This window comes from Natrix helvetica, assembly GCF_964273705.1.
Source record: "Natrix helvetica genome assembly, chromosome: 1".
NCBI lineage: Eukaryota > Metazoa > Chordata > Lepidosauria > Squamata > Natricidae > Natrix > Natrix helvetica.
In genome coordinates, this window is record NC_138548.1 from 206,913,439 (window position 1) to 206,932,409 (window position 18,971).

Below are 18,971 nucleotides of genomic sequence, written 5' to 3' on the forward strand. Positions count from 1 at the left end.
TACTTTTGAAAAAAAACAACAACAGGGCATAAGCACACCAGTTGCCTACTGTCCCTGTCCTAATGTCCCCATTTATTTGTATTCATTTCCTTTGTTCATGTCCATGTCCATACTTATATCTGCTAGTTTGTACATGTTTGACAAACTAATAAATAATTAAATAAAAACTAAAAATATAAACATATATATAAATAAAATAAAACAGGACACACTATTTTAATGAAATTTAGCACCTTTATTCCTACCTCTCTTCTGCCTCCCTCCCCCCACCCCCCAATAGCCATGCACAATTCTAATCCCCCAGACCTTTTAGGGAGGAGACTTCAGTTCACACAGATTTCTGCAGGAATCCGAGACACCCAGCCCTGTTTGCTTTGCACCCCCCGAAACTCGTTAACCTTGTTTGGGAAATCACGTAAAGTGGTGACTTTGACTTTTGGCTGAAGTCCTGTTTCCCCGCCTCCCCTTTCTATCTCCTTGCAAAAGAAATTTTCTGGTTTCTGTGTGCTTGTCTTGGTCTGGAATGAAAAGCGTCAACAAGAGAAAGAAACGGGTGGAAGGGTTCCAAGAAGGAAATTCTTGCCCCAAACTTCCTCCCTGTTGTAACCACACCCTCATTATGCTGACAGCTCTTTGGAAATGAGACTGTTGTCCATCTCCAGGACGATTTAAATGGTCTTTTAAGCAGGAATGGCCTCCTCATTGGACGACCCCGTGGAGAGGCTTCAGGATGAGGTCTCTTGTTCCATCTGCCTGGAGTATCTGAGGGAACCAGTGACCATCGACTGTGGCCACAACTTCTGCCTGGCATGCATCTCAGACTATTGCGAGCGAGGAGCCGGTTCCACCACCGGGGCAGCTCTCTGTCCCCAGTGCCGGATGGGGTTTTTGCTAAGCAACTCCCGCTCCAATAGGCAGCTGGCCAATATTGTGGAGGGCATTGAGCGGCTGGCTCGGAGGCCCAGTCAAGGACCTGCGGAGGCCTTGTGTGAGAAGCATGGCAAAAAACTGAGGCTTTTCTGCCAGGACGACGGGGACTCCATTTGCTTGGTGTGTGACAAATCTCGGGAGCATCGGATGCACTCTGTGCTTCCCATTGAGGAGGCAGCTCATGATTACAAGGTAAGGAGGAAGCTGGGTTTGGATTCCAAATGGAGAGTTAGGAGTGAGGATAGGCTGGGCTTCTTTGCCTCCCCAAATCCTCAGTGGCTCACTAGGAAAGCTTTGGGCTGGTTATGCATGCTCAGTCCAGGGTCGCTGTTTTGGAAGGGTAACCTCACAGGGAAACTTCCTTTGCTGTCGGAGAGAAAGGGGGGTATATAGAGGAAGCATGAATGCAGAAAACGTTCTTAGATTCAAAGTGTCCAGGCTGTAATTCAACTGTTCTTCCTTGATTCTTGGGCTTCTGTTGGAAGGACAGTGTTGTCGCATGCAAATGATACACAGTGACAACATTTGCATAAATTACATAATGATATTCTCATGTGGGGGGACCCCGTGGCTTCTAACAGTTGCCTGGGCCTACCTGTTCTCGTTTTTTTTTTAAAAAAAAAAGCCTTCCATGACCGTCAAGTTTATATTTGTTGGGAAAAAAATACATAAAAGATGAAGTGGCTCTCTCAACCCCCTTGGCCTTGAAGGCCTGTGAAACTGCCAAGATCATCAGTTAGGCTTTTTGAACATAGGTGAAGGTAAAGGTTCCCCTCATACATATGTACTAGTTGTTCCTGACTGTAGGGGGCGGGCTCATCTCTGTTTCAAAGCCAAAGAACCAGCGCTGTCTGAAGACGTCTCCGTGGTCATGTGGCCAGCATGACTAAATGCTGAAGGCGCATGGAACATTGTTGCCTTACAACCAAGATGGTTCCTATTTTTCTTTCTTTTTTTAAAAAAACAAGTTTTATTTTTCTTTCTCATATATACATTCACAAATATACATCCTCACAAGTACTATTGATGTTTATGCTGTCCTTTTACATTTATCACAATTCATTTTAAAAAATTAAAATTATAATCAGGGTGGCTTTCTTGCCACCCCATACATCCATCTTATTTTGCAACAACCGTACTACTTCTTCCATCCTCCCAACCTCCCTTCTCTACCTTTTTCTTTCCTCCTTTCCTTTCTCTTTTCTTCTTCCCCTCCCTCTCCCCCCAATCCTCCTCTCTTTGTCCCCTTCCTACCTTCTCTCCTACTCTTATTACCCTCCCTTATGTCCTCTCCTTTTCCCTTTCTTCTTTCCCTTTCTCCTTTCTCCCTCCTTCCATTGTTGTATTTACTTATTACTTTCTTCACTCTGAAGGATTTTTGGGGTGGATTTCAAGCAAACCTGGTTCCATATTTACATAAAAATAAATTCCACATTTTATTTTCATTATAATAGTTCCACATATGTTATCTTTTAACTGTATATTTCTATATAAATATTTTTCTGTTTTTTCCCTCCTCTTCCCCTTAGTTTAATAATGTGTCGTCTGGGTTGTTTGATCTGTACTCTTTTATTCATATTCCTTTTCTAACCAATCATAAAATTGCCCCCATGTCCCGAAGTACACCGATTCCTCTTTGTCCTTTATTCTCAAAGTTAACCTATTCATTTCCACACAGTCCAATATTTTCTTTATTATCTCTCCTTCTGACGGGATTTGTCTGTTTTCTAGTTCTGTGCAAATACAATTCTAGCCGCTGTTATTATATGTATGATCATATATGTATCTTCTTTACTACATTTCTCTGGTAAAATACCCAATAAAAATACCTCTGGTCTCAGCTCTACACGTCGGTGTAGTATTTTCTCTAACCATGTTTGTATTTTAACCCAATAACTTCTTGCTTCCCTACAAGTCCACCACATTTGATAATATGATCCTGGTAATTGATGACACTCCCAACACTTAGCTGACATCCTTAAACATTTTTGCTAATCTTTCAGGTGGCATGTGCCATCTATAAAACATTTTATGCAAATTTTCTTTATATGCTGTTGCCATTGTTAATTTATAGTTCCTTTCCCATAGTTGCCATTTTTCTAATTCAATCTTGTAACCAAATTTTTTTGCCCATGCTATCATTGTTTCTTTTACTTCCTCTAATTTAATTCTAAGTAAATAGCTACATAGTTCCTATTTTTCTACTTGAATTTTTACATGCTTTCGAACTGTTAGGTTGGCAGAAATTGGGAAAAGTAACGGGAACTCACTCCATTACATGGGGCTAGGGATTCGAACCACTGAACTGCCGACCTTGCCTTTCTTTAAATACCACCTAGAATCCAGAGGGCGGGGGAGGGAGAGAGGAAGGGAGGGTGGGAGGAGAGAGAAATTTCCTCTCAACTGAGAAATTTCCAGACGAAGCTTGGCAGGAACCATTTTCATGGTTGATGTCAATTGCTCTTCACACTTTCTTCATGCATCAATTATGGACTGATCAAACGGAACTCTCCAAGATTTCCTGTATTCACCATGGAACATTAGAGGTTTACAGAGAGGAAGTTGTTTGTGATTTGTTTCATTTCTGAGCCTTGAAGAAGTAGCAGTAGGATAGAGAGAAACCTAGGGGAACTCCCAATGACACCCAAAAGCTTACTTCCTCCCCTTTTAAACAAGTAACCGCCCGCTTTGGTAGTCTACTAAAAGCAATAACAATGAAGCCCTTGCAAAATGTTAAGAGAGATCGTAAGTCCCTCGCTGTAATATGAGAATCGTAAAAAGCTATTTTTTGATAATTGTATTTTATCAGAATTGTAAAAAGCATCAACTTGTTTCATTTTAACCAAGTTATACATCTCTGCTTCTTACAATAGCTATAGCTTCTAAAAAGATCTGCATCTTAGAACCAAAGGTTATGCATTCCCCCCCCCCCCTTCTTTTTATTCCCAAAGGCTATATTGAGCAAGGGGGTGTGTATGGGGAACTACTGTAGGAATGTACTGAGCAGGGTTATGTTACAAAGCGGATAGCATCTCGTTATGAAGATGGATAGCTTATGCATTTTCCAGGAATGTTAGTTTTTGAAAGGGTATTTTTGTTTGTTTGTTTTGGAAGCATATATTAGTAATTAGAGTACAGCTTTCTTGTATACCCATCCACAAAATTGTGCGAAATTGTGCCACTCATTTTTGTACGATCTAAGCATAACATCCAAGAAAATCCTTTCTTTTTTCTGGACCAATTTCTCCTTCCCACTCCTTTCTTTCCAATCCATGACTGTCTAGCTAGAAGAGATGTTTTTGTAAGACAAAAACTTGCTCATATTTGAGTAGAATAGAATAAGAGAGTTGGAAGGGACCTTGGAGGTCTTCTAGTCCAACCCCCTGCTTAGGCAGGAAACCACTAAACCACTTCAGACAAATGGTGCTAATTGCTTTAATTTTAAATTGTTCCCAAATTAAATTTATGCACTTCCCAGGTTAAATTTACTATGGGCATTGACCATCAAAACTAATAATCTGAAAGAGAAAGTATGTATATTTAACAAATGCATATATTGAAAAACAAACAGTTAGAAACACATTTGTTATACAATACAATACAATACAATACAATACAATACAATAGTAGAGTTGGAAGGGACCTTGGAGGTCTTCTAGTCCAACCCCCTGCCTAGGCAGGAAACCCTATACCGTTTCAGACAAATAGCTATCCAACATCTTCTTAAAGACTTCCAGTGTTGGGGCATTCACAACTTCTGGAGGCAAGCTGTTCCACTGATTAATTGTTCTAACTGTCAGGAAATTTCTCCTCAGTTCTAAGTTGCTTCTCTCCTTGATTAGTTTCCACCCATTGCTTCTGTTCTACCCTCAGGTGCCTTGGAGAATAGTTTGACTCCCTCTTCTTTGTGGCAACCCCTGAGATATTGGAACACTGCTATCATGTCTCCCATAGTCCTTCTTTCTCTTAAGCTAAACATACCCAGTTCCTGCAACCGTTCTTCATATGTTTTAGTCTCCAGTTCCCTAATCATCTTTGTTGCTCTTCTCTGCACTCTTTCTAGAGTCTCCACATCTTTTTTACATCGTGGCGACCAGAACTGAATGCAGTATTCCAAGTGTGGCCTTACCAAGGCATTATAAAGTGGTATTAATACTTCACGTGATCTTGATTCTATCCCTCTGTTGATGCAGCCTAGGACTGTGTTGGCTTTTTTGGCAGCTGCTGCACACTGCTGGCTCATATTTAAATGGTTGTCCACTAGGACTCCAAGATCCCTCTCACAGTTACTACTGTTGAGCAAGGTACCACCTATACTGTATCTGTGCATTTCATTTTTCTTGCCTAAATGTAGAACCTTACTCTTTTCACCATTGAATTTCATTTTATTAGATAGTGCCCAATGTTCAAGTTTGTCAAGATCCTTCTGTATCTTAAGCCTATCTTCAGGAGTGTTGGCTATTCCTGCCAGCTTGGTGTCATCTGCAAATTTGATGAGTTCCCCATTTATTCCCTCATCCAAATCATTGATGAAGATATTGAAGAGTACTGGGCCTAAAACAGAGCCTTGGGGTATTCTTGGGCTACTTATGACATTTGTAGATGGCAGTAATTTTTTATAACAGATGTTGAACAATTTTTCCTAATCCTTGTGCTTCTAAACATTATATTTAGGAATTAGGATTGTTAACTTTTTCCCCCACCTTGCATTCTTTTCCACATTCAGTTTTTACAACTTGGGCAGAATTAAGCCAAAATGAGCTTTCCTGAGCAGACAGATAAAATGGATGTTTAAAAAGTCAAACACCACAACCTCCCCCACCCCATTTCTATATAGCAGCTGCTACAGAACACAACTGGAAAATAAATAGAAATTCTGACATTATTCATTAAAATGCAAGTACACTCCCCCCTTTATTTCTCTTTTTCATATTATTGTGGCAAAAATGTTCCTCCTGCAGCAGCAGTGAGCTCCCATCGTAGCTGCCAATTTTTGATTCTCTTTTCCTGTCTTTTAAAAAATAAGTGGAAAAGTGGAAGTGAAAGCATTTGCAGACAATGCTTATCTCCCCATTTCACAACCTTTATCATAAAACCTACTTTCCTCAGGAAGTAGGGAGAAACAGGTCATGCTGCTTTCCCCCCAAACGAAAAGTCCTTGGGAAAATGTAAAGCACTTCCTTCACTGAAATTTGGTTTCGTCTGTATTTTACTGATGGTTCCCTCTTATTGTACAATTAATGAGTGTCTGTGCTTTATGTGTCAACCTGAGATATAAAAGCTTTTTAAACCTTATCTCTAAGTTCAGTGATTTATCAAAAAATTACTTTCTCCAGTTGGTAATCTTCTATCAACTATAAATGGTACATCTAAACTGAGTTGGGTGAACAGTGGAAGCTTCCTTGGAGTTTTTGCTCTAGATCAGTGATGATTAACCTTTTTGCCATCGCATGCCAAAAGTGGGGGGAGCGCAGGGGAGTCATGCACAGGCATGCCCACACCCATAATTATATGCGTGTGATCCCCCCCCCCACATCCATGTGGGAAAGCCTCTGGAGGGAGAAAAACAACCGAAAATGAAGGTCGAAGTCAGCTGGCCAGCGCACGCATGCATGCTGGAGCTGACAGAGCAACACCTCATGTGCTCTAACAAATGGCCCCACGTGCCACCTGCGGCACGCATGCCACAGGTTTGCCATCACGGCTCTAGGTAAATCCATGGAGTGAATGTCACTGTGGACATTGGTAAACATAGATAAGCATTAGCCAAGAGTTGTTAGGCATGAACATCATCTTGTGGGCCAGAGACCCCTGTCTTGAGATGATAGTCCTATTGCTAGAGAAACTTTTTTCACACTGAAACAATTCCTGAAGAAAAGAGAAGAGCCTGTGATTCTCCAAAAGTTACTTGAACTACAACCTCTCCTTTTTTTTATCTTTAAATTTTTTTATTGGTTTTAAAAGTTTTACAAGGAAAAAGGGGTTAAGAGGTTATGGAACATTTTGACAGCTACATTGTGCGGGGGGGGGGGGGGGAGAAGCCCCCCTGGGTCTCCCAACTTTTACAAAAAAGAAAGATAAAAAGCTATGAACATTTACATAGATATTAGCAGTTTTAGGTTTAACACAACATCATCAATATGTTTCAATCATTTTACTTTTGTCACTTCCTTGAAAATACATTGTAACAACATTTGCAATAGTGTTTCAATTCACTTTTGTGATCTGAGTTTTCTTGTTGTCGCATCCTCCCCCCCCCCCCCCGTCCACTGGCAGAGCCTCAGCCCCTCCCTGCTTTGTTTCTCGTGTAACATCCCCCATGTCACCTAAGAGAGCACTGTGTTTTTTAGTGAAAGCCTCTGCTTCCGCAACTGTGTTAATTCTAATTCTACTGCTCTCCAAAAAAATCAACATACCTTCTGGTAACAACCACCTAAACCAAACCCCATTATTGTAACCTCTCCTTCACTGTTGGACCTATCAGCTGAGGCTGCTTGGAACTGGAGTTCCCAAGCCCTGTGCCCCCCAACTTTCCCAGCATACTATGTTAATTTGAAGGTGTATTCATACATCTACATCCAGGCCTCATATGCATTTTCTTTCTTAGATGAAGCTTCAGGAAGCTGTGGGCGTTCTCAGAAAAACACTGGCAGAAGCAATAAAGCTGGAAGTCCAAGAGAAGGAGAAAACAGACCAATGGAAGGCAAGCTCCTAATCATGTCTGCCTGACTCTGACTAGCTCTTTTTTAACCTGAGTCCTAAACAGAGGTGGTATTCAGCAGGTTCTGACCAGTTTTGGAGAACCGGTAGTGGAAGGTTTGAGTAGTTCGGAGAACCGGTAAATACCACCTCTGTCTGGCCCTGCCCCCAACTATTCTCTGCCTCCCGAGTCCCAGCTGATCGGGAGGAAATAGGGATTTTGCAGTATCCTTCCCCTGCCACACCCACCAAACCATGCCCACCAAGCCACACCCACAGAACTGGTAGTAAAAATTTTTGAATCCCACTACTGGTCCTAACTAATAGGGTTATATGAAGAATCTTCAGTGGGGTGTTTTTAAATGCCTTGAAAGCGTTGTGGTGGGGGAGGTGCACAGGCAGCTACAGTCTCTTATAAATTCAACAGGACAGTATACAAAGTGAGGATGGAGTTTCGTTCTTCGAACTTGAGAATTGGTTCCCGAATGTTTCATTACTAGGCTAGGTAACATCTTCAAAAACCCTCACTTGACACACCCAAGCCTGACCCCTCACAAGACCCATCACAAGAGCCTGACCTGATGGGACCCTCACCTGATGTGACCTCACATCACAAGATCTGCTGACCACACAAAGCCATGATAAACAGAAGAACACTGACACTGACATCCTCTAAATTCTGCTGAAGATGTTACCTAGCTTGGTAATGAAACGTTCAGAAACCAACCCCTAGAAACCAACACGAAGAACGAATCTCTACCCTTGTCCTACACCCGAGCTACACATATTCACCACCATTGTATACAAAGTTTTTGAACAGCTCCAAATATGCACTGCAGATCCCAAAGAAGAGATTCGACCCTACTAATCACAAAAATGTAGAAACATTAAAGGAATTGCTAGGCAGATACATTAAAATGTTATATTGCACTCCATGAATCATTGGAAAAGTACCTTCACTGTTGATCCCTGTGCTCTATCTTTCAGGAGTAAAGCCACAAGTGGTGCTGTTTTTTAGCATTTTTTTTTAAATGTAAAAAAGATTTTTTTATTTTTCCTTTCAAATTCATTCTTAGATATACATTCTTATAATTATTATTTAACATATGTCAATTCATATCATTTTTCTGCCTGTATATTTACATTTTAATATTTTCTTATTTCCCCTCCCCCTGTATTAATCATGTGTTGTCTGAGATATTTATTTCATGTTTTGTTCCTTTTTCTTTCTAGTTACACCTTTTTTCAAACCACTCATAAAATTGCCCCCATGTCCTATAGTACACTGATTCCTCCTTGTCCTTTATTCTCAATGTCAACCTATTCATTTCTGCACAATCTAATATCTTCTTTATTACTTCCCATTCCGAAGGGATTTTGTCTGCTTTCCAGTTTTGTGCAAATACAATACAATTCTGGCTGCTGTTGTTATTTGTACAATCAAATATGAATCTTCTTTACTGTATTTCTCTGGTAGAATACCCAATAGAAATATCTCTGGCTTAAACTCTATGGGTTTATGTATCATTTTCTCTAACCATGTTTGTATTTTAACCCAATAACTTTTTGCATCCCTACATGTCCACCACATATGATAATATGTTCCTGGCAATTGGTGACATTTCCAACATTTAGCTGATTTATCCTTAAACATTTTCCTAATTTTTCAGGTGTCATGTGCCATCTATAAAACATTTTATATAAATTCTCTTTATATGCTGTCACCATTGTCGGATTATAATTCCTTTCCATAGTTGTTGCCAATTTTCTAGTTCTATTGTATATCCAAAGTTTTTTGGCCATCTTATCATTGTTTCTTTGACCTCTTCTTCTTCTAGGTATATTCTAAGTAAATAACTGTACAATTTTTTGATCATTTTTTCATCTGTTCCCATGAGTTTTCCATTTTAATGAAGGATAGCAATAGCACTTAGACTTATATATGGCTTCACAGTGCTTTACAGCCCTCTCTAAGTGGTTGACGGAGTCAGCCTATTGCCCCCCAACAATCTGAGTCCTCATTTTACCAGCCTCGGAAGGATGGAAGGCTGAGTCAACCTTGAACCTGGTGAGATCTGAACTGCCAAATTGCAGGCAGCCGCAGGCAGCAGAAGTAGCCTGCAGTACTGCACTCTAACCACTGCGTCATTGCGGCTCATGTGGATAAGTGAAAAAAACAATATTTCATACCTCTTCCCACAAATCCCCTCTGTGAAGAACAAGCAACAGCTCCTATCCTCAATAGGTGGTGGATGAGGATGGACAAGTATAGGCAAAGACTTAAAATGGCTAATTTCCAAGTTGCTCATCAGCTTGAAAGTGTGGGGATGTTCTGTGCCTGTTACCCGTGCAATTTGGGCTATATCTCTGCACAGCTGTAGCATTCGTCTGAAATAAATTAAACCAGTATCCAAAAACCGGCAGCAGGCTTCAGAGCATTTCACCCCTGGGTTGAGGGTAGTGAAGAACAGCCCCATACAAGGAATAGAAGCAGGACAAAAGGTGCCAAAGAAGTGATGGATTTATGTGGCAGGGTCCTCATTCTCAGTGAGGCAAGAAGTACTAGCACATGCTTACTGCACGTGCATTTGCCTCGGGTGTGTTTGCTTTCTTTCCTGCAAGCTCTCTTACAACCCAGAAGTGAGTCACCAGTAGCTATTTGGCGCAGATGTTGGGAAAGATCCACAGTTGTTCAAATTGTTGATGTATCAAGGCGGCTTTAAGCTCTCCAGGTTCAAAGATAGGAAGAGCACCATTGAACCTGGAGAGCTTAAAGCCCCCTTGATAACCTTCTGAACCCACAAGTGTCAGGAACTGATTCTGAGGACCTGGCCTCTGTTTGTGTGTAAGGCATTTCACACTTTCTCAGAGACTCTTGACCCTTGTCTGGGGGTTTGGAGTCATTGTATGTGAAAGAATCACAGTTCATTGTTTTGTTTTTTTGGTTATAAGGAATGTGGCTAAGCTTCAAGAGGCAGGAAGAATGACACTATTTGCCCAACTCTCTTTACAATTAAACTATGGGGCTGTTCTGGCTGAAAAGATTACAGAAAGTAAATCCCCTTCCCACAAAGAAGATTCACAAAATCCTGTGCTTGCATAGACTAGTTTAGGGTTTCTGGGCAACTCCTTAAAGCTGTGCTTTAAAAAGCAATTGGATTTTCAAGCACTAGGAAGCTTATTTTCCCCAGAACAAACAGAACCACAAAAAACAATTTGATTTTCAGGCACACTACTTAACATTTTCCCCAGATCAAACCACAACCGACTTGCATCTCTGACTTGTCCTTGAGCACTGATTTAAAACTTACTAAGTAGCCTAGAAAAGGGACGCAGTGGCTCAGTGGATAAGACACCGAGCTTGTCGATCAGAAAGGTCAGCAGTTCAGCAGTTCAAATCCCTAGTGCAGCATAATGGAGTGAGCTCCTGTTACATGTTCCAGCTTCTGCCAACCCAGCAGTTTGAAAGCATGTAAAAATGCAAGTAGAAAAATAGGAACCACCTTTGGTGTGAAGGTAGCAGTGTTCCATGTGCCTTTGGCATTTAGTCATGCTGGCCACATGACCACGGAGATACCTTGGCTCTTCAGCTTTGAAACGGAGATGAACACTGCCCCCTAATGCCGGGAACGACTAGCACATATGTGTAAGGGGAACCTTTACCTTAAGTAGCCTAGATATGGATCTCCGAGCACCAATTATCAACTAAAGTACCCAGAAAAACTCAAAACTCAGCAGGAACAAGAATTCTGAAGAGATAAACATATTGGTGTACTTTCTTACAGTTGCAAATTTTGTTTTGTAACATTTTAAAGGCAAACCACAAATCCACTACAATTAAAAAAAACTGCACACCAGCATTTGTCAGTATCAATATATACAAAACATGGTGTTGGGGGAATAGCAAAAAGGGTTATTTTAAAGACAGGAAAACCAGGAAGTAGAGATGATGACAAAGATTTAAGCATTGCTGAAAGGAAAACCATGTAATTTCCGTTCTGGTTCAGAAGGTTGGAAGACAGCCAATGTAAAACCAATTGTGAAAAGAACCAAGAAAAATTGGGGATGGGCTAGTTAGCTTAAAGTAGGGCCCAGGCCAATTCATTGAAGCAGCAATCAAAGACCAAACAAAATAAAATAAAGTACATAGAGACAAAATATGCAAATCAACGCATTTCACATCATGGCAGTAGATCATTTGCACAAGGACCTAAGTACTACCAATTTTTACTATTTTTTCCTCCAAAAGCTACATTCCTTTTATATTACCTTCTACAAACTTGGTTAGTTTGAATGATTTTTTTTAGGGGCAGGACAATGAAGGACTCCATTTGTTGTTGCAATCTGGATGTGGGGGAATTTGCTTTGGGCAAAAGCAATCTCTAATGGATTTATGAACTCTTCATTACTCCTTGATCATACATTGATGGATGTTAATTTTATCTTGATTGCAGTTATACATTTCAGAATATTCATGAACTGGAATAGGGCATAGCAACAGGTCAGACATTGGGGACTGGCTGGAATAGGACATGGTAACAAGGTCAGCCAATGTATAGGCATGACAACTGGATCAGCCAATGGGAACTATTTGGTGACTTGGAGCCCGGGCATGGCTTACCTATGTAGCTCTGAGTCTGTGCAAAGAGAACTAATCTAGTCTGCTCTCTGAATTGAAACTAGAAACCAATCTCTCCTCTGCTGTGCTTTGCCTGTAACTACCACCACATAGGAAGAATCTGCTGTTGCTATTGTACATTTACTCATGTGTTATTATGTGTTGTGGCCCAGCAGGAGCCGTTGGAGCTGCCACCAGACTCCGACAGTGAGGGTCCCTATGAGTCAGCTCTGGAGGATGTGGAGGACCCTGGGCAGGGTTCTGACTCTGAGCAGGGATTGGAGAGTCTGGTTGGCCACCAGGAGGCGCCTGAGGCATGGAGCAGCAGTGAGAGCCAAAGGAAGGGGGCTCCTGATGCCATGCCTTGGAGCAGTGGGGAGGAGTCACGGGACAGACATCAGCAGGGAGTTCTTAGATGCTCATTACCGCCGCGCCCACAGACGCAAGGAGCAAGGGCGCAGTTACTGGCGGCAATTGCTCTCAGCTGCTGATAAGTAGACTATAAAAGGACTGATTGTGCATACGCCCTTTGCAGAAGTCAATGTAGGAACTATTGGGAAAGTTCCGTCTTGTGAGCTTGGCATGCTGGATAGCTGCTATCGTGTCTCCGAGCCGGAGGGTTCTGAGAGCCTAGTCGTGGTGGATTGCTGCCAAGGATCTGTCTGTCTGTCTGTGCAATAAATCCTGTTGAAGTAGTTTTGGTCCGGAGTGTGTTCTGTGTTGGAGAGGGAAGAAGGGGGGTCAGAACAATTATGTATATAAAGAAGTTAATGAATCCTGCTGAATCAATTACCTGTGTGTGCTTTCTGGATGTGATTTTTGCAACAAACTCTGAGATATATGTTCCTTATTGGATTATTTTTATTCTAGAAAGGGCAGGTGCTTCCTGAATGGGGGTTAATATTATTAAGGAAAAAATATATTATTATTTTGATATTAAGCATATTTTAATATTTATTAATAAATATTTAATATTTCTTAAAATATTTCTTAAATATGAAAGAAATGTTTTCATGTTTCACTCTCACATGAAATAAATATTTTTATATATTCCTTTAATATTAGTTTGAGTCATCCAATGTTCAGCATTGCTTTCGCTTGATCCCCCTGCTAGAACAAAGTCAAGAAACACAGAGCACTCATTGTATCAGGGTTTGAAAAACGCCGCCAGGTAATCACCGAAGAGGAGAAATTGCTTTTGAAGCATCTTCAGGAGGAAGAGCTGGGAACCCTGAAGAAGCTGGAGAGGAATTCAGACTTCCTCCTTGAGCAATGTGCTGGACTGCAAAACCTCATCACAGAGATGGAACATAAATGCCAAGAACCTGCAGCCGCTTTGCTCAAGGTGAGGTCCTTTAGGGTATGCCAGCTGAAAGGAGCAAGAGAAAACAATGGCTACATGAAGCACACTTGCCATAGCCTCTTGCTACAGAGGGCAGCGCGAGGACTCATTGCATAAGAGGCTGGGCTTGTCATCCGGAAAGCCAGCAGCCCGGGTTCAAGAACCAAGCATTGTGCAATGGGGTGAGCGCTTGTCTTCACGTAGCTCAAGGATACCAAATTCAACGCCCACAGGCTGGATTAGGCCCACAGGGTGCTTAGATTTGTCCCACAGGGCCATCCTGGAAACAGCAAAGGACTTGCCCAGAAAACAGAGCTCTGTTTCCGCTGGCGGAGGGTTGCAGGAAGACGTCACACCTGAAAACGGAGCTCAGAAGCTCGTTTTCGCTGGCAGAGTGCTCAGGCCACCACAGGGTGCCCCTGACACGAGTGATGTCGAGCTGGTCATACCTACCCACCCCTGAATCAACCCCCCCCTGATGCGGACAGCAATGAAATCGAGTTTGACACCCCTGGCCTAGCGCCTGCCCACCTAGCAGTTTGCAAGCATGTAAATGTGAATTAATGTCTGTAAATGTGAGCAGATAAATAGGCACCACTTCGTTGGCGAGTCAATAGCCCTACAATAAACAGCACCACAGGAAAATCGGCAGGGACTCCTTGCTAAAGAGCTCAATGATTTCTCGTAAGTCTCTTTTCATGTTGCTTTGCTATGTTTCTTGTATAATTAATCATGAAATTGTTCCAGGACTAGTGCTGCAAAAAGATAGAGTGTAGAATGAACAGAAGGCAACATTGGTTCATTGTAATTTCTAGAATTTTACAGTTCCACACAGTTAGACGTTTGCATTATTACATTTGTAATGGGACTGGATTCTGGGAAGCTTTTTCAATTTTGTGGTTGCTATCACATCCTATGTTTTTTTCTGAGCAATGCGACTTTGGAAGTTGAGGTAGCATACAAAGTGATTGATAAGTTATGAATTGTATATATCCTAGATTAATATCCAAGCCCTGTGCTAAAACTCTATGTTATTGAGGGATAACATTTGATGTATTTTAAGAAAATGGCGAAGCTGCTGAAAGCATCATTCCCCACCCCCCAACATTTTAACTGGGCTTTGTTCCTTAGAACCTTGAGGACTAGAAACAAAATATAGCTGAAAACGGAGCTCGGGAGCCTGTTTTTGCTGGCAGAGCGCTCGGGCCACCACAGGGGCCCCTGACATGAGTGATGTTGAGCTGGCCACACCTCCTGGCCACTCCCACCCTGGCCATGCCCACTCTGGCCCCCTGAGCTCAAACACAACCCTGATGTGCCCTCAATGAAGTCACGTTTGACACCCCTGTCTTATAATGTTTGATAGAGCAGCATTAACAATAGGATTCTTTATAAGTTCTTTCAGCAACATTTTGAAAAAAAATACTAAAGCACTTACCATCTTTTTTTGTTTTTTCTTCTAGGATGTGAAAAGGTCCTTGATCAGGTTAGTACACTACATTTAGACAACTATTTGCAGGTTTATTTTTGTAATAAATCCTGATTGAAGTTTGCTTCCAGATAAAAGCTGGCATTTATACGTAGTCTTCAAACTAGGATTACAATGGGCCCAAAATTTCTGTTGCTCAGCAAGGCAATTTTTAAAGTGAATTGTGACCAATTTTACAATCTTTTTTGTGACGATGAAGTCAATCACCGCCATTGTTAAGTGAATCATGAGGTCGTTAAATGAATCTGGCTCCCCCCCATTGTCTTTGCTTGTTGGAAGCCAGGTGGTAAGGTCACAAATGGCGATCACATGACCCTGGCATGCTGCAACTGTATAAATACATCAGTGGTGGGATTAAATTTTTTTTACTCCCGGGTTCTGTGGACGTGGTTTGATGGGAGTGGCATGGCTTGGTGGGAGTGGCTTGGTGGGTGTTGCAGGGGAAGGATACTGCAAGATCCTCATTTCCTCCCGATCAGCTGGGACTCGGGAGGCAGAGAATAGGTGGGGGCGGGGCCAGTCAGAGGTGGCATTTACCAGTTCTCCAGAACTACTCAAAATTTCCGCTCCCGGTTCTCCGGAAGTGGTCAGAACCTGCTGAATACCACCTCTGAAATACATGCTGGTTGCCAAGAGCCAGAATTGTTGATCACAGGACTGTGGGGATGCTGCAATAGTCATAAAGGCGAGGAGATGTTTGTTTCAGGGCTACCGTAAGTTTGAACAGTTGCTAAACAAATTCTTGTATGTCAAGAATGACCTGCTTTTAATTCCTGTGGGATAATTGAGGACCCACATTGTTGGGGGGAATATGCTGATTTTTGTAAACCACTTAGAGAGGGCTGTAAAACTCTCTGTGAAATGGTCTATAAGTCTAAGCGCTATTGCTATTTCTCCCCAGGACTGAAGGACTATCCCTGAAAGAGCCACCACCAATTTCGATGGAATTGCAAGACTCCTATGATGTTCCTGGCTTGATGGAGTCATTACAAAGATACAGCGGTAATTGAGAGGTGCTTATGTCATGCTGGGCTTAATGCAGGGGTGTCAAACTGAAGACCCAGGCACTGGATCCAGCCCACAGAATGCTTAGATCTGGCTGGAAACAGTGAAGGGCCGCCCTGCAGTGCCTCTGCCAGTGAAAACAGAATTTGGGAGGGTGGCCCGCGGGCCTCCCGAGCTCTGTTTTCACTGGCAGAGAGCTGCAGGAGGCCATTGCAGCTGAAAACAGAGATCACGAAGGCGTGGACGGCACTTCCTAGCTGTTTTCACTGGCAGAGGGTTGCAAGAGGCTGTCGCAGCCAAAAATAGAGCTTGGGATCCTGTTTTCACTGACAGAGTGCTTGGGGGGACGGGGGGGTGGGGGGCTGATACGAGCAATGTTAAGCTCACCCTGCCCCCCCAAGATCAAACATATCTCTGATGCAGCCCTCAATGAAATCGACTTTGACACCCCTGGTTTAATGTATTGGATTCGGTTATGTGTTCAAGTTTTCAACTTAACCATGGATCTCAGGGATTTGGACAGGTCTCCTTCCTAGCATCACAAGATCATTGCGGGGCAGAGAGGGGCAAATTAAAAGACTGGCCAAAACATATACCTTCCTTTGTTACGACTGAAAAATCTAGAGCTGTCCTGATGGTCTCTATTTCTGCTTTCAGCATCGGTGACCTTTGATCCGGATACAGCTAATCCTTACCTGCGCTTATCTGAGGACCTCCTCAGCGTTCAAGTGGTGGATCAAAGGCAAGATCTGCCCAAGAACTCATCACGCTTCGAAACATGCACTTGTTTAATGGGCCGTGAGCAGTTCACCTTCGGAAAGCATTACTGGGTGGTGTGCGTGGAAGGCAAGTCCAGCTGGACACTGGGAGTGTGCAAAGAATCAGTGAGCCGCCAAGGGATCTTCACCCCCTCGCCAGCAAAAGGATTCTGGACAATATGGCTGAGGAATGGGGATGAGTATGCAGCACTTACCTCTTCACTCACAGAATTGGTGCTCAGAGCAAAGCCAAAGCTGATTGGTGTCTTCCTGGACTACGATGCAGGAGAGGTTTCTTTCTATAATAGCGATACCGGTTCCCACATCTTTACCTTCTTGGATTCCTTCTCTGAGACCCTTCGACCTTATTTTTATCCTGGAATCCAGGCAGGGGGTCTCAACGATGCTCCCCTCATTATCCAGCCAGCCAAAGATCAATCAAGTCTTTCTCTTCTGGCCATTGAGACTTTTTCACACCTCTAAGGCTGGTTCCATGCGAAGCTTTTAATCTGGAATGGGACAACTAGGTGATGCTATTCCTTACTTATCTATGGAGATTCTCAGTCATTCAGGTCATGGTTGTCCCCTTTTTCAAGAGGCAACTGGACTTTTTGGTTTTTCTTTGAAGACCTTTTGCTTCTCATCCACTTCTTGGATGAGAAATGAAATGTCTTCAAAGAAAAAACTGAAAGTCCAGCTGCCTCTTAAAAAAGCATTTTTGGGACATTCTTTACTTATGCTATTCTCATCTGGGTCTCTTTAACATGTTTTCACCCTCTGAGACATTCCTGCATCAGAGAAATGTATCTAAGTGGATCTTTCAATATGGAATAGACATGGCTTATTCCTATTATTTCATGTGATGTTGCCTTTCTACAGTTATTCTAACACAAAGCCATTTGTCTCTAAATCAATCCCCTCCTTTTTTCCATCCAAAAGGAGTTCTGAAAAACAATTCCTGGGGATTGAGGAGGCGATGGAGTATGAATCGAGGATGTCTCTTAGCATTAGTCATTATTATTACTATCAATGTTGGACTTCTACGGATATTTATTTTAGTTAATATTATTATTTTCATGCCTTTTGTGAATAGCTGGGATACTTCTGTTGGAAGTAACACAAAAGTACCTGAAATAAATAAATAATAAAGGCAACACTATCCAAAATCATTGACTTTCATTTACCAGAGGAATAAACATGCAAAAGTTCAAAACAGCAAGAAACAAAATTGACATAAAAGGGTTTTCTGTGGGGGAAAAGTGTTTATAATATCTGAGGGAAGTCTGATTTAAACTCAGATGCTTAATTTCTTTTGGAAATTAACCTTTTCTTTAGATCCTGTGCTTTGTATGTGTAGTTTTTAAAAATCTTTTCTGTCTTTATCTGACTTTTTCCTGTCCTTTCCCTTCCACACCTCTACTTTTCCTTAATTCTTTGTTCAAATTGCTTTTGTTTCTTCTTCTCTTCCTCCTCTAGTCTGGTTATCTCTTGATCATTTGAAATACACCCATTTAGAAGAACATTCCCCTCTTATCCTTCTCTTCCTCTTCTCTCTCTCTCTCTCCTCCTCTCCCCCCCCTCTCCATCTTTATCTGATTGGGAAAGTCAGATAGAGTGTTGAGCTCCATACATATTCAGGTTGAGAAACATTGAATCAAACCAATGACACAGTCCAACTGTGCTATTCATGTTTGTGAGTATTATAACACCCCAGTGTTGATATCTGTTTTTGCAGGACAGATCCAATAGTTGTCACAGAACAATTTTTCTTGCAAAGGTGGGGATGTTTTAAACAATCTGTCTTTAGTTGCCTATTCAACCAATTTTGTTGTATTTAAGTACAATGACAATAAAGATTATACTATAATCTGGACAAAATATTGTCTTGTAGGTACCAAAATGTCTCACTCTGGACAGACCTTTTTAAAAGGCACCTTAGAGTCAAGCCAGCATGGCTACAGGGCTGGAGCCACTAAAACTGAGTGTGGTTATGCTCTAGGGCAGTGGGTCTCAACCTTCCTAATGCCGTGACCCTTTAATACAGTTCCTCATGTTGTGGTGACCCACAACCATAAAATTATTTTATGTTTTCCATGTTTTTTCAAACATATGTGTTTTCTGATGGTCTTA

General features: G+C 41.9%; 1 protein-coding gene across 2 annotated transcripts; it reads left to right on the top strand.

Annotated features, from left to right (window-relative positions):
- Positions 1 to 514: 514 nt before the first annotated feature.
- On the top strand, positions 515 to 18,099 carry LOC309391385 (E3 ubiquitin-protein ligase TRIM58-like). 2 transcript variants are annotated; one of them, XM_081951768.1, is made up of 6 exons: positions 515 to 1,122; positions 7,538 to 7,633; positions 13,362 to 13,592; positions 15,053 to 15,075; positions 15,980 to 16,080; positions 16,741 to 18,099. In XM_081951768.1, the coding sequence occupies exons 1-6, from the start codon at positions 691 to 693 to the stop codon at positions 17,322 to 17,324; spliced, it is 1,467 nt and encodes a 488-aa protein (XP_081807894.1). In that variant the 5' UTR covers positions 515 to 690; the 3' UTR covers positions 17,325 to 18,099. The 2 variants fall into 2 exon arrangements, with proteins under 2 accessions (XP_081807894.1, XP_081807895.1); XM_081951769.1 differs by lacking the exon at positions 7,538 to 7,633.
- Positions 18,100 to 18,971: the final 872 nt, after the last annotated feature.